The 14,052-nt window shown below is 55.7% G+C and overlaps 1 protein-coding gene across 6 annotated transcripts in view; it reads right to left on the bottom strand.

Moving 5' to 3' along the window:
- Positions 1 to 14,052, bottom strand: part of CUX1 (cut like homeobox 1) — a 358,600-nt gene that overhangs the window by 66,086 nt on the left and 278,462 nt on the right. For 3 of the 6 annotated variants that reach the window (XM_034669958.1, XM_034669957.1, XM_034669956.1), the window contains exons 12-17: positions 10,030 to 10,088; positions 6,658 to 6,706; positions 5,736 to 5,832; positions 4,077 to 4,748; positions 2,892 to 2,957; positions 1,456 to 1,557 (exon numbers count right to left, since the gene is read on the bottom strand). In XM_034669958.1, coding sequence (XP_034525849.1) covers positions 1,456 to 1,557; positions 2,892 to 2,957; positions 4,077 to 4,748; positions 5,736 to 5,832; positions 6,658 to 6,706; positions 10,030 to 10,088 — 1,045 coding nt within the window. The remainder of the gene's footprint in view (positions 1 to 1,455; positions 1,558 to 2,891; positions 2,958 to 4,076; positions 4,749 to 5,735; positions 5,833 to 6,657; positions 6,707 to 10,029; positions 10,089 to 14,052) is intronic. The other 3 variants (XM_034669961.1, XM_034669960.1, XM_034669959.1) reach the window with 2 other exon arrangements.

Genomic DNA, 14,052 nt, shown 5'->3' with positions numbered 1-14,052 from the left:
ACAGCTTCAGGTCCGGGGCAGGGAATCACGGGAGCCAGCTCTTTATCCACTTTAAACGAGGCTGGAAAATGCTTCCAACAAGAGGGACAACGTTTTAGGTCCCTCGAGGACTCGATTTCACGGGGTGACCGAAGGCCCTCCTTTGCAGACTCACACGAGCCCCACAGCACCCTCGATGGCAGGCAGACCCACCATTGCTCCGCAGGAGAGACTAGGCCGTTCTGCTCCTGACTCAGGGCTGCCTCCCACCCTGTCAGGGGGCCCTGCCAACTCTGCTGGTTGTTCAGTCACCCGGAGGAGGGGCTGCCTTACACGTCAACTCCGGTCTTGAGAAGAGGAACTGCACCACATGGAAGGCCCCCCGCCCGGGTGTCAGGCTGGAGGCCTCACAGGACGGTCTCCCTCCCACCGCTCTGGGGGTCCCTGTAAGGAGGCAGATGGTGGCAGGGCAGGGCCAGATGTTGGGACAAGAGTTGAGAGACCTGTGTTTCCACCCTGGGCCTGCCATTTAATAAATCTGGGCACACTGTTTCACTTGGAGCCTGAGTTCGAGAACCAGCAGTAGGATAACGATACCTATCTTTCAGGGCAAGGGCGAAGACCTAGTTTAAACAGGACAGTAGAGGTAAAAATGCCAAGCCCGGGACTGGTTCCCAGGAGGCAGCTCCGAGCTCACCACTGAATGAGTCATATCGGAGTGGGATGGGCCTGGGGAGAGGGCCTGGCGACCAGGGGAGGGACCGGGTGGTGGCCTGCAGCCAGGCCTGGTGGGAGCCTGTCACCAGGTCCGCGGGGGAGCAGCTCTGCAGAGCGGAGGCTTCACGGGGACAGGGCAGGTGTGTGCCCATATGCTGAACCCCAGAGCAAGAGAACTCAGGCACTTGGTCTCCTCTCCAGCAGCGGGTCTGAGCTAAACCTACGGCCACTGTGCCTCGCAGTCACACGCAGCCAGAGGGAGGCTGGAGCGTGGGAGCGCTCTCCCGTCAGACGAGGCAGCTCTCCGGGAGCTCCGAGGGCCGAGTCCTGAGACCGCCTCACGGCACGGTTCCCGCTCCTCCCTGGCAACGTTCGTTCGGGAAGCAGCTTAGCATCGATTGTACACCCATTCTTCTTCAGGGTTTAGTCAAGGATACATCCAAATGACAAAGCCCGTATGGCATTTGAAAAGGGAAGTCTGATACACACTACTTGTCCACGTAAGTCAAGGACAGTCTAGGCCAGGGGACCTTCTTGAGTCAATGCTAGGACATGACGTGATAAAAAGACTGGTTAACTATTAGCAAAATAGAGATCACGCAGACCTGCTCCCTCCTGCACTTGCCTGAATGCTTGAAAACATACGTTCTATTGTGTGGGTTTTTTTTTTTTTAATGTTAATTACCACTAACCAGAACACTCATGACAATTCTTCTAATTAAGCCTGGAAGACAGTGGTCAAAGAGGTGGATTCCATACCAGTTTTCTGCACCTGCAGCTCCCTTTTGGCTTGCTCCAGGATGGACTTGATTGCTTCATCGGATCCGGTATCGGAGGCTCGGATCCGGGTCGTGATGTTACCTGCAGGGAGAAGCCACACCAATGACATCAAACCCACACGTGAAACACACACACACACACACACACAAATCAGTGCTGCACAAAGAGGTCATTCTGGTCAAGAGCTCCCGAGTTGAGGCCGGTGACGGTGACGGAGGCAGGCTGTGGCCTCCCCCTGACCCGTACCTGCCGTGCGGGCAGCTTCACGGCAGTACTGCGGCCCCGGGGCAGGGAAGGCTTCCTGCGAAATCTACCTGGCGGTCAGGGTCATCTGGCCAGCGGGACAAGCTCTCACAGTTACCCCAACTGGCCGGCACCCGTGGGGCGGGACCAGGGAGAGCAGGTCACCTACTCCAGTACACGACCAGATGAAGGCCTCAAAAGGGCAGTGGTGTTTGCGAATCGTTTAAAAGCAACTCCGAAAATCTGCTTTGGCCTGGGACCGTGCTCGGGGTTCTGCGCGTCTGTTGGACGCTGGTGTCCCCAAAAAGCAACGATGGGTGAAGGGTCGAGGCGGATAACCTATCAGTCATTGGCACATACAAGGTGAAGAGGATGAAGGCTTCACGTTTCGCCTTTCTGATCACATGCTGTCTTTTAAAAATTTATGAACAAGGCGAGTAGCCTGCAGAGCTCCCTCCAGGACAAGACTTCAGTCTTTCGGTCACATGGTGGTGCTCTGCAGAGTAGCCCCCCTGCATGGACGCACAGAAGCTACTGTGGCCCGGGGGCTGACCCTGGATCTTTCTGGAAGCCTTCCACATATCGTATTTTAATTCTCCGCTACCTTCCTAAGTATGCACCGCCACACCAAACCATCGCAAAACAAGCAGACCGCGGGGGCAAAGCCCCTTTAAAGATGCAGCACCAAGGAGCGCAGGGGGGCCCACAGGAGAAGGGATTACGTTTGGAATTTGCTGGAATTTGTCCACTCCGTAGCACCTTTAACATAGTTCAGAGTTAAAAGGAAGTACAGGGAAGCAGCAGTATGTCATCTGACTCAGCCACCTGATTTTTCTCAGAGCGACGCGATCGTTACGCTCTTGCCCGCTTCTGAGAAAAGGGGGGGTGCGGTGTAATTTGAACCTGAAGGGGGGTTGGGATGGCACCTGGAGGCTGATTCTTTGGGGCGCTTTCTCTCCCCACCTCTTCTGCACCCGGTAGAGTGCGGGCAGCTCAGGAGGAAGGGACTGTGCGCACTTGAGCCCAAGCTTTGTTTTATACTTACTAGCTGTTTTTCCATCAGGTTCCAGGCCAGAATCACACTGCACAGTTTTAACCCAAATGCACAGCTAAGGACATGCTGCTTCCTAGGTTTTACTAACTGCAAAGAAAAACACCTGCCTGCAACATACCTTCGGACCCATTTCTTCGTTTCGGTACTTCCTGAAATAGTCTGTTCAGGCTCTGGCCTGGATTCTCTGTTGAAAAACAAGTGTGGTAAGAACAAAACAATCAGGGGGATGGTGGTGTTGACGATATGGGCTGTGTGACATGAAATCTGAGCCGCCTGTCACTACAGAAAGGGCTCAGGGCTTCCTGTGCAACTCGGGAGTGACTAGAAACTTCTGAGAGGCCCTTCCCTGGCCAGCCGGCCTGCAGAGGCCATGGCTCTGCTGCGGAGGATCAGACAGACCTAAGGAGTGGCCCACGGCACCAATGCCATGAGGGTCAAACGGAGGGAGCACCGCCTGCCACCAAGCGCATCGCCCACCAGCCCCCGGAACAAAGCTCACATTAATCATCCAAAGACAGTCCATTTCAGTTAACATCGCCATAGAAAGCTCGACGTGCTTTGTGCAAATCGACGCTGTTCGAAACATCTCCCTTCTCCGTTTGTCGTGTTTCAAACGCGTCTGATAAGATTCACCCCTCTCTACCACTGCTGGTTTAGCAGAATGATCCCGTCGTTCAAGTGGGAAGGGATTCTTTCAATCAGGGATGCGAATGGACTTTTCGTCTTTTTGCGGAGGGTAGGGTAGGAAGGGTGTTTCACTAAAACTTCCACATATCTTACTCAAGGCAGGCATGTTTTGCTCATTGGGCTGTGCAAATCGCTCACAGAAGCTAACACCGGGAGGGAAGCCAGCGTCAGGACACGCTCCCTCGTGCGCGTGGGGAACAGGGAAGGAAACAGGGCTGATACGCCCTCCCCGGGCCCGAGCCTGGCGGCTGCGGCTCTAAGGCTGAACGTTGCCTGAGGGCTCCCCTCACGTGAGGCCAGCACCCACTGCCCCTCGGACCACTGGATGTTACACACGTCGGGACCCTGTACGGGGTGTAACTCCGTCCGAGTCGGTACGTGGGACCGAGGTTCTGAGTGTGTTACATGCGAGGTGCTGAGCGAGTGTCAGAGGCCAGACCCCCCCAATCTATGGGCTCCGGCTCCCGCCAGCCGACCCTTGGACCCTGGAGATGGCAGAACTCAAGAGCACTTTACCCGATGTGATGCACAGGTGTTTCGTTGCGCGCACACATACACACTCACACGCAACCCTCACGGGCTCACACGCTGGCGCCAGCCCCCGAAAGCCTCTCACCTCTTTGTCTGCCTTGGATGCTGCGAAGAGCCAAGATGTTCTGCTCGTCTGAGAGGAACTGCTTCATCTTGTGAAAGGGCTCCTTGCCGCGAACGGTCAGTTTGTTCCATGGCTTGGGCCGGGCCAGAATCTCGCTCACGGACCCTTGAGACAGTCCCAAGACATAGTGTCCGAAGATGCGCTGTCCGATATTGTGCTTGATTAGCTGTTCCTTCACCTGCCGGGCGATTTCTGCCGTGTCTATCTCCTCGCCCTCGGAGGCGCTCCCAGCACTTTCTGACTGGCTGGGAGACGGGGCCATGCCATTTACATCTGGGCTCTGTTGTAATGGACTTTGGGAAGATATGGAGTTTGTGCTGTATGGACCTGTTGAAAAAATCATGCTTGTGCTTCCTGCTTCCTGCATGGCCTTGGAGTAGAAGGACTGCATTAGCTGTCGTTGGAGGAGAGAGTTTAGTGCAAATTTTCCCGTAGAAGCCAGGGGTAGGCTGGGGCTTGCCAGGGATGAGCTGAAAAAGTCTTGCGTTAACCCCGCTGGTGAGAACTGGTGTGTACCATTAGTATTGGAAGCCTGCTCCCCCGTGTTGCGGGACAACTGAGGAGGAGGGGAGGCCGGCAAAGGTCCAGGACGCCGACTCTCAGGCTGGTCTTTCCCTTTTCTCCTGGCTGACCCTACAAGGAAGGGCAAACATAATGCATTATGGGGGATTCAAAAGGGAAAAAAAAACCAAGATCAAAATGCCAAGTTTGCCCCACAAAAGGGAAAAAAAAAAGTGCAGATTTTCCAAGGGCCAATGAGGTGTGTTGGTTTGTTTTTCAATTGAATTTTTAAATTAGCCAAACGAGGCCCCCCGAAACAAGCAACATGCATTTCATGTTTGCACCTTTCTTGTACGTTGCAGCCTGGAGAGTCCCCTCGACACAGATTCAAACCCCTACAGTGGCCAGGAGCCGGTACCACACAGTAAAGAGTCGACAGGTCGCGGGGCCTCTTATCGGGCCGCTAGCATTCGAGCTATTACCAGAAGGGCCCCACCCGAGAAGCAGCAAACAGTGACATTTTGGGACCAACAGGTTCTCTCACACCACTTGCTCTGAGGCGAACGCACCGCACCGAGTCCACTCGATTGAAGGCACGCACATTTTAAGAATGAAATATCATCGGAGCCCGAGACACTGTTAAACGGTTTACCAGCTGCCAAAACCAGAAGCAGTCAGTGACGCCACCATTTTGGGACGAGCAAAGAAAGGCTAAGGATGGGGGATGCGCTCCCAAGGAAAACCTGACAAAAGGAAGAAAAGCTGCACTGAGGCTGGAGGCAGCCCCGGAAACACCACAAGACAGAGGCGCACGACTGGTAATGGACCACAGAGGCCACCATCCTCCGAGTGTCCCTCCTGGCCTTTCCTGCAACACCGGCCCTAACTGATCTCCGCAGGTGCGCTGCGGCCGCGCGCTCGCCGTGCGCATCGGTAAGCGGGGCGGGGGAGGGGAGGAGCCGTGAGGAGGACCAGGAGGAGACCAAGCGCTCATTAGTCAAGGCTGTCATCAACCGCTGATGTTCCCGTCATGCATCGGCCCAGACTCACGGTTCACCTTCCTCTTCCTCGGCCCCCGGAAGGGACCGAGCGCGGCACGCGAGACCCTTGTCAACCTACCGCTCAGGTCACTGTTGGAGATGCGCAGTGCGGCATTCTCAGACTGCAGCGAGCGGTTCTTCTCCAGCAGCAGCACCTCCAGGGGCTTGGATGCGTCCTAGATGGGGCAGAGCAGGGCTCACTGTGGGGCCGGCCCCCCTCCCGCTCCCCAGGGCCGCCAGGGCCCGCAACCCCTGCGCCCACGGCTTGTGCACCCCACTCTCGGACCCCTCTGAGTTACAGAAAGCTGCCTTCCCCTGAAGATGCTCCCACACACATGGACAGCACTCGGGTTCCTTTCCAAAAGAATGCATTCCAGCAGCAGTCGTTCTTCTTTCAGACCCGTGTGGCTTTTAGACAACTCATTATTCTCTATGCCGTCCCCAAGTTCCAGGCGTCTATACCCGTGCCTCATCTGCGAGGACTGGCTGCCCAGCCACAGACCTGTCCGGAGGCCACTGCTGACGTTACCCTTTCCTTGGTGCCAGCCACAGTCAGCTGCCGTCTGGGCATCAGCAGCGGGATCCCATTTGATGCCTTAAAATTCTACCTGGCCACCGGGTGACCTGGCGCCATGGTCATTTTGCCCCACCCTTTCTCCACGTGAGGCAGTAGCCAAAGAGAGTTCCTAAGCCAGTCTGTTTGGGGCTGGTCTCTGACACAATCTACAGGTGGTCTTACCCACGTTCTTAGTGCCTGCCCAAGTGAAATCAACGTCATGTGAACGGAGCTCCCTGTCTGGAAAACACTGACTTTTCTCTTCTTGCCTCTTTTTAATTAAAGATAATGTGCTTGGACTTGTTTAAGGTTCCTGGGAAAGGACTCGCCAGCTGTAGGCGGGAGGTTTCACAGAAACCTCGAGAGTGTGAGGCTTGCCCGGGGACGGACAGTGACCACGGCGAGCTGGCCTTCATGCACACTGATAGCAAACGAGAGCGCGTACCTGTGTCCCAGCGCCCTCGGACGGTGCAAACTCCATGGATTTCAGAATGCTGTGGAGAGCAAGACAGAGCGGTTATTCCCCACTCCTACCTTCGATAACGGCCACACTAATGAACACTAACATCGCACTTTCCTGCACTCCAGGAACGGAGCAACTGACAGCTTTAACAACCTCCCTGGCAGCATGATAATCTGATAGTGTCTCTAGAATAACTATTCAACTAGCAGTTGGCCAGCAAAAGTTTCTTGCCCAGCATGTAAATCATTCCATATGGAATCACACCAGGGCTGTTCGGAGTATAATTTTAAAGTTGAACACAGACGTAACATTGTTGCAAGTGGAATGTATTTGTGAAGCTTACAGGGAATGAAAAAGTTGTAAGAAGGAAGCCAGAGAGAGAAGCCTCATCCCTCCCACCTGTCCCCCGGGGCCAGACGCTCACTTGGTGGCTGGCACGCGGGGACCTGGGAAAATAGGCAAAAAGTGAGGTTCCAAATTGCACGGCTCAAAGGCTGGCCACAGACCTGCTGGGCAGCCCCAGGCGCTGCGGGGGAGCAGGACTATTTCTCCTTTGTTCTCCTTATCGCTGAAATCACTTCGGTCCCAACCTGTTTCCACAAGTCCGAGAGAGCCGAGTGAGTTCAGGGGCCCAGAACCACAGTTTGCAGCATTCCTTTCAAAAGGACATTCCTTCCTTTCCGTGAGTCTGTCTATCTGGGAGGGAAGGACAGTGAGTCCGCACGGCCCCAGGAGCTTGGGAAGGCAAGCGAGAGTGGCTGTGGTCCCCAGCACCGGGCCACTTGTGCTCTCCCAGCCTTCTCGCAGCCATGACTTTGGCCTCTGCAATCTTTAAGTTCCACAGAAGTGTCATCAAGAGAGCAGAGTCCCGGGGGGTAAAAATGCCCAGGGTCCTGGGAGACCACGCTTGCAGCCCCCGTGGCGGTTAGTAAGGAGCTGATGGCTTAGTTTATCTGCGGTTTTATCTTTGTAGTGGCCCAAGTCACACAGACTAACAGAACAGGAATGAAAGAGCAGCTGGGGTAGGGGGAGAGGGGAGGAACCTCATAATTTTATTTTATGGTGAGTTATTGAAAATCGTAAGAACTAGGGGCCGCATTGCGTCAGCCGGGAGAGAAGTGACGAGCAGTCTGGAACTTGTCCTTTTTTACAGCTGTCATGTTTGCGGCTATATTCTTGTCTGAGATCTTCTTTAGGATTGTGTAACAAAAGACTAAAGTGAGCCTGTAAGCTTACATCCAACACACCAGCATCTGTTCATTTGCTCCCCAGATCTTTACCGATGTCCTACTGGGTGCCTGGCACTCGGAGAATCAGAGCTGCTCTGCCCCTCACCCTTGCAAACTCCACAGGCTGTCACAGGTAGAAGACAAAATCCGAATAGCACTCGAGAGAGAACACCTGATGGGCGCCCTTGACAGCAGAAATCTCCTTGGGTTGGAGACGGGGTCTGTCTCAGAAGGAGTCAGTGTCTGAGAAGGGCCTGGAAGGAGCAGGGCATTTTACAGACCACCGAGGTGGGCAGGGGGCCCAGGGCAGAGATGGGACGGGAGGTGTGGCATGTGTCTGGAAGCAGGAGGGCAGGAACGTATTTTAGCAGAAAAGCCACCCGAGTGGGGCCTTCGGATGCCGACCTGTGGCTGGTGGGGGGGCGTGGTGTTCATGGGGAGCAGAAAGGGCCACTAGGAATGTGGGCACAGTTTGGGGAGGAGGACGCTGGCCAGGGTGCAGCGGCTGCGTGGGAGGGAATAGACCTGACCGTGTCGCATGCGGGAACAGAGGTGAGCCAAGAGGACATGGAGGACTGAACTTCGTGGACGGGAGGGGGCTGGGAGCAGAGGCCTTCACATCAGTTTCTCTGACTCAGCACTAGAAGGCACACGTTTTCTCCCGAGCGGGAGGAAGAGAGGAAGGAAGGACGATGGGGACAGGAGAGGCAGATACAGAAGGTCGGACAGGTGAATAAAACACACCCCAACGCTGGAAGAGGGGAGGCTGGACCTGCTGTAGGTGGGTATAGGGGGTGTCCAAGGAGGTGCTCCAAGGCTGTCTGCGGCCAGAGGGGGCAAGACTGTCCAGGTAGACACATGCTGGGCCACCAGGCACCAGGGCTGAAGAGCCACCTGGAGGCAAGTCGCCAGTGAGGCTAGAGGAGATCATGACTGAGGGAGGACGCTAGGCCCCGGGGGCGGGAAGGTCGAAGAGGCCTCCCCGGGGGCTTTTTCAGCAAACCCCAGGGAATGGAACTGAGAATACAAAGGACCCCACGGTGAGTGGGTGTCGGCTTATTTTAAAAGGAGAAATTAAAAGTTGGGAGGGGGGGCTGATGGGATAGCAGGGGAGTAGGAAGGGAGCCAGGGTGCGGGTGGGGGGGGGTCAGACTGGAGAGATGGGAAGGAGACGCCAAGACCAGAGCAGGGAGTCTGAGGCCAAGGGGGCATCTGTGGAGGGGCTGGGGCCCCAAAGGGGGGAGCAGAAGGACCCCGTTCCTGCAGCAGCCGAGAACACAGGCCTGCAGGGCCCGGGGACCGTCTGCTGTGTTTGAGAGCCAAGCCATCGAGGCAGGGCCGCCCATGAGCTCCAGGAGGGCTGGGGGCAGCCTTGGGGGAGGGAGTTTGAGGCGACAGGGCAAGGCTGGAAGGCCGGGCATGAGGGGGGGACTTCTACTTGAGAATGTTCGCATCAGCACCGGAGGCGTGACAGGCCTTCAGCTGTTGCCTCCGGATGGGAAACCGGAAGTTGAAAGAAGAGAGTCCTGGGGTCTGAAGGTGGTCAGGGAGGTTGTGAGCCCACACATACTCTTCCAACTGGAAAACACTTCCCTGGGGGCGCCTGGGTGGCTCAGCTGGTTAAGCGTCTGCCTTTGGCTCAGGTCATGATCCTGAGGTCCTGAGATCGAGCCCCGTGTCGGGCTCCCTGCTCAGCTGGGAAGTCTGCTTCTCCCTCTCCCTCTGCCCCTCTCACCCCTCGACCCTCAAATAACTAAGTAAAATCTTTAAAAAAAAAAACCCCAAAACCCAAGACAAAACATTTCCCTGCTCTGCTCCTCCTTCCCGCTGGAACACAAGCTCGTATTTAGTAATTTACATCAGGGCAACGTCTCCCCTGATTCTGTGCATACTGGCATACTTTACATGCACGGCGTCTTAGAATACGTTCAAAGAGCTCAGGCAGAGGCTTGAGTGCACACGCCCACGGCTCTGGGCAGCCCGTGGCATGGCCCAGTGATGCAGCAGCCGCCAAGGCCCAGAGCGAGGGCCCGTGGCCACCCTGTCCCTGGCACAGCGTTTCCTCAGCAGAAGTTGCCAGCGAGCCCTGGCTTGCGGGGGGCCGTGCCTGTGTCTCCACACTTACTTTAGTTCTTTCTTCACTTCTTCATAGTCAGCCTGTCCTTTGAGTTTTTCTTCCAGTTGCTGAAAACAGAGGAATTTTATTAGTGGCTGTGTCTGAAACAGGTTGAGGGACCTGGCTAGGAAGCAAATGTCCTCCCCACCCCACCCCCGAATCCGTAGTGTTGCATCCCAACCCCCAGGGTGATGGCGTTAGGACGCAGGGACTTTGGGGACGACTGGGTCACCAGGGGGGAGCCCCATGGATGAGATTAGTGTCCTTGTCCAGGAGACCCTGTGGAGCTCCCTTGCCCCAGTGTGTGTGGACATGGCGGGAAGACAGATGCTGGTCCGTGAATCAGAAAGGGAGTTCTCAGCAGACACGGAATTTGCCAGTGCCCTGATGTGGGACTTCCCAGCCTCCAGAACTGTGAGAAATACATGTTTTTCGTTTAAACCGCCCAGTTCACGATGTCCTGCTATGGCACTTGGACAGCCTTTGCTGACGACAGTCCCTAGAAAACTTCCAGCTGTCCCTGAGAGGCAACGCAAACGTGTCGAAGGGAATGGTGCCAACGTGCGGGGTCACGTTCTTGGCCTTTGCACTTCTGGTCCGGCGCGATCGTGTGTGTGAGTGGGTGCGGGCAAGAGTGAACGTGTGCACACACGCACGCACACGCACGCGGTAATATAAGACGTAACATAAAACTTAAGTAGAACAGAGCTTTATGAAAGTGGGAAACAGAATGAGAAAAGGCCACTTTGTATGAAATACCACGAAATGGCAAACAGAACGGAGAGAAATTCTCGGCACTTCCACATCAGCGTGCGGCTTTTCGTGAGCTATGTTAGGCTAGCGGACACGTGCAGTCAGTTGTCAACACCTTTGGTGGGACCCTAACAAGAGGTACAGGCCCTTTGTCGCTGAGTGTTGGCATCAGACGGGCATCAGGGAAAAAGCATTTGCATCTCCAGATCTGCCCCCCCGCCCCGGACATGGGCATTTTAGGAGCGGAGGCCTGTTGAGCTGCGTGGTCTTTTTGTCTGAGTCCTACGGGAGGGCGCTTGCAGGGAGCCTGGTTGGCAGGGCCAAGGCAGGGCACAGTCGTCTCCCTGGCCCTCGAGTGCCCTTCAGAGGGGGAAAGGGACGACACGCACCGGCCATGCTGACGCTCCGGGAGCTCACGCGGCGCTCGTGTGGCTGGATTGTGCAGAGCTCTGAAGGGCTTTCCTGCCAGGAGGGGCCTTTGGCTTTGGGTGGTCAGCAGAGGGTGCTCCCCTCTGTGAGGGTGTTTGGTTTGCTTTCGACCTCCCGCAAAGCGGCAGGGAATAAGGCAGCCTCATATAAAACACAGAGACCCAGCGGGGTGGGGGGTGGGTGGGGGATGGCTGACCATTTAGCACGTCTCCAGGTCTGGGGTGAACAAATTCCAGGTCCCGAATCCACAGCGCTCCCAGTTGCCTTTTTAGGTCCTGCTTGGCCAGCCGCGGCTGTAGCCACAGTTTAAGGCCCACTGAGAATGTTCTAGAGTTCGGGGAGATGCCCACCAGGCCCATCAGGCTTGATGCTCACCTGAATCTCAACTTGCTTGCTGTTCAAGAATTCAGGTGTTCTGTAAACTCAACTCATTTAGCTCATCTTTTCCTATCGCCTTTGCTGGCAGTTTCTTGTGCGTACTTCCATCATGTAAGAATGCTCTGCCCTAGTTCCTTTTTATGACCTCTTGCCAGCTGTATATATCATGACGGCTTCTCATCATGATCAAACGAGGGGGGGCTAGCATGCACTCATTTTCCAAAAAAAGATTCTTCGAAGGTGCTCTCGGAAAAGCGATTACTTCATTCTCCCTACAGGCGAGTGCCAGCCCTCCCAGACAAAAGACCATCGGCTGCAAGTACCTTTAAGGCTGTGGAATTCATGGATGCTGGATGTGAAACATGCGTAAAACTTGCTCGTGTTCAGGGAACACGAGAGAGACAGGAGGAAGCGCAGCGAGAGGGGAAAATGTGGAGCACTTCAGAAGCCAGCAGGGCACTGAACCTGGAGTCAGTCCATCACTTATGGGCGGGACACCTTGGGGGATGGTAATCAGTGTTTAATCTGTGAGACACGGAAGGGCAGCACTGACTTCAAAGGGTCAGGGGACGGAGCACAGGGCCAGGTCCTGGTGTGGATGTGACACCACGGGGCTTTGATGTGGGGCTGTCATCACTGCCAAGTTTCCCAGGGAGCACGGCTTTGCAGGCCCGTGATGGGCCCTAATTAGAAGGTTTTAGGACTGGAGTCATGTCGTGTGGTTGGACGTGACAGTTTTCACTGAGGACTGAATCGTCTGCTGAAATTTCAGCCGCCTACCCGGGGCAGCTTAATCAAGAAGAACCCAAAACTGCTTCTGTAAACCTCCGACATTTGTTTCTTTGGGCAGAAGAACCAGCCCTGGCAGGGCTGCCTGACATAGCCTGTCCGGACCTATGAGCCCGTCCTCATCAGTCTCCGGGGAGTGTGACTTCCCAGAGCCACACTCAGTCTTCTGCTTGGGTCTTTGACCAGAGACTCCTTTCTGGGTGCCTGAAAACTCTAGTTTCAAAAACTCTCAATCTGGAAAGGGTAACAGGTGCTCTGTCCGATGCCCTCTGGGGAGAAAGGCTCCTCCCAGATTTCACAAGTGCTCCTTGGCTGGGCCAGATTCGGTGCTGGGTTCTACGGCCCCAACACGATCTCACTTAACCGCTATGCCCCTTCTGCAGACGTGGCTGTGTGCCCACAGGAAAAAAGATCACTGAACTCTACAATCAAATCGCGTTCGAGCGGAGGCCGCCCCCACTCAGCCTCCCCCTGCAATTCCAGGAGGAACTGACGACGGTCACGTGTGGAGGCCAAGCCAGCTGCTTGCTGGAGGCCTGGGCTCCGGAGCCTGACAGATCAGCCAAGGCCTGGCTCTGCCACTTAGCTGCGGGGTGACCTTGAACAAGACACTGAACTTCTCCTAGTCTCAGTTTATTCATCTGTAAAACGGGGATAACAGTACCCACGGTACAGTACTTTGGTGAGGTCCGGATAGAATAATGCTCACTGAACGCGTGGCAAAGCACTCTGGAGATAGGGGGTGGTGGCTGCTACTGGTGTTATTTGGACTTTATCCCTGGGGGGGGGTGGTATTGAGTAGGACTGTATGATGTTGGAAGCGGCTCTCCAGCTCTAAATCCAGGGCTCCGTTTATGAAGTTCTCCGCTTCCCAATGGGCTTAGCCTGTTGGGCCTCACGCTCCTCCTCTGGACAATGGGGGGAGTAAGAACGCGGGTTCTCAAAGGCCAGTGGTGAGGACATGCAGGACAAATGCAGGCTGCCAGAGCCCCTCCGACAGGACAGTCGCAGGATGCAAGTCCCATCCATTTAGTAACAGGGAGCACACACGTGGTCCCGGGAGCTCAGCAGGTGCTCATAGAAAGGATCTTGAGTTGCTAGAAGAATGATCCCTATGAAGTTTTTAAAATGCTCTAGGGCTACCAACTTACAGGACCCCAGGCAGGAAGACCGATGTGGAGACCCTCGGGAAGGCCTTTCTTCTGGGTGGCAGCGCCGGGGGCAGGGCAGTGACTCATCTATACCACCAAACAGACAGAGGGCCAGGGAAGGTGACCCCGCTGCCGTGTGCAGACGCCTCCATCTTTCCCTCCAGATGGTCAGAGCCAGGCTTTGTGAGCCAGCAGTGCTCTCTGAAGCCCAATAGCTCAGGCTAGGAGCAGCGGTGGGTGACCGGGCTCCCGGGTCCGGGATGGGGGGTGGGGGTGGGTCTGAGGCCCCGCCCCTCGGGTTGACACACCATCTCTGAGGTCCTGGCTGCGGCTGCGTGTGCCTCCCTTCACCTGCACGGGAAACTCGTCTGGTCTCCAGGGTTTCTTGGCGAGAGGTAGCAGGCATGTAAATTTAGGATCTACTGATGCCAGGTGTATGTTGGGGGCGGGGGAAGCCCAGGGGGCCCAGGTGGGCCCTGTGCACATGTGGCCAGACTGTGGCGGGGGAGGGACGGTTATCCCGGAGGGCTCG

Source organism: Ailuropoda melanoleuca, chromosome 10 (assembly GCF_002007445.2).
Source record: "Ailuropoda melanoleuca isolate Jingjing chromosome 10, ASM200744v2, whole genome shotgun sequence".
Classification (NCBI taxonomy): Eukaryota; Metazoa; Chordata; class Mammalia; order Carnivora; family Ursidae; genus Ailuropoda; species Ailuropoda melanoleuca.
This window is presented reverse-complemented; position numbering and strand designations above follow the sequence as displayed.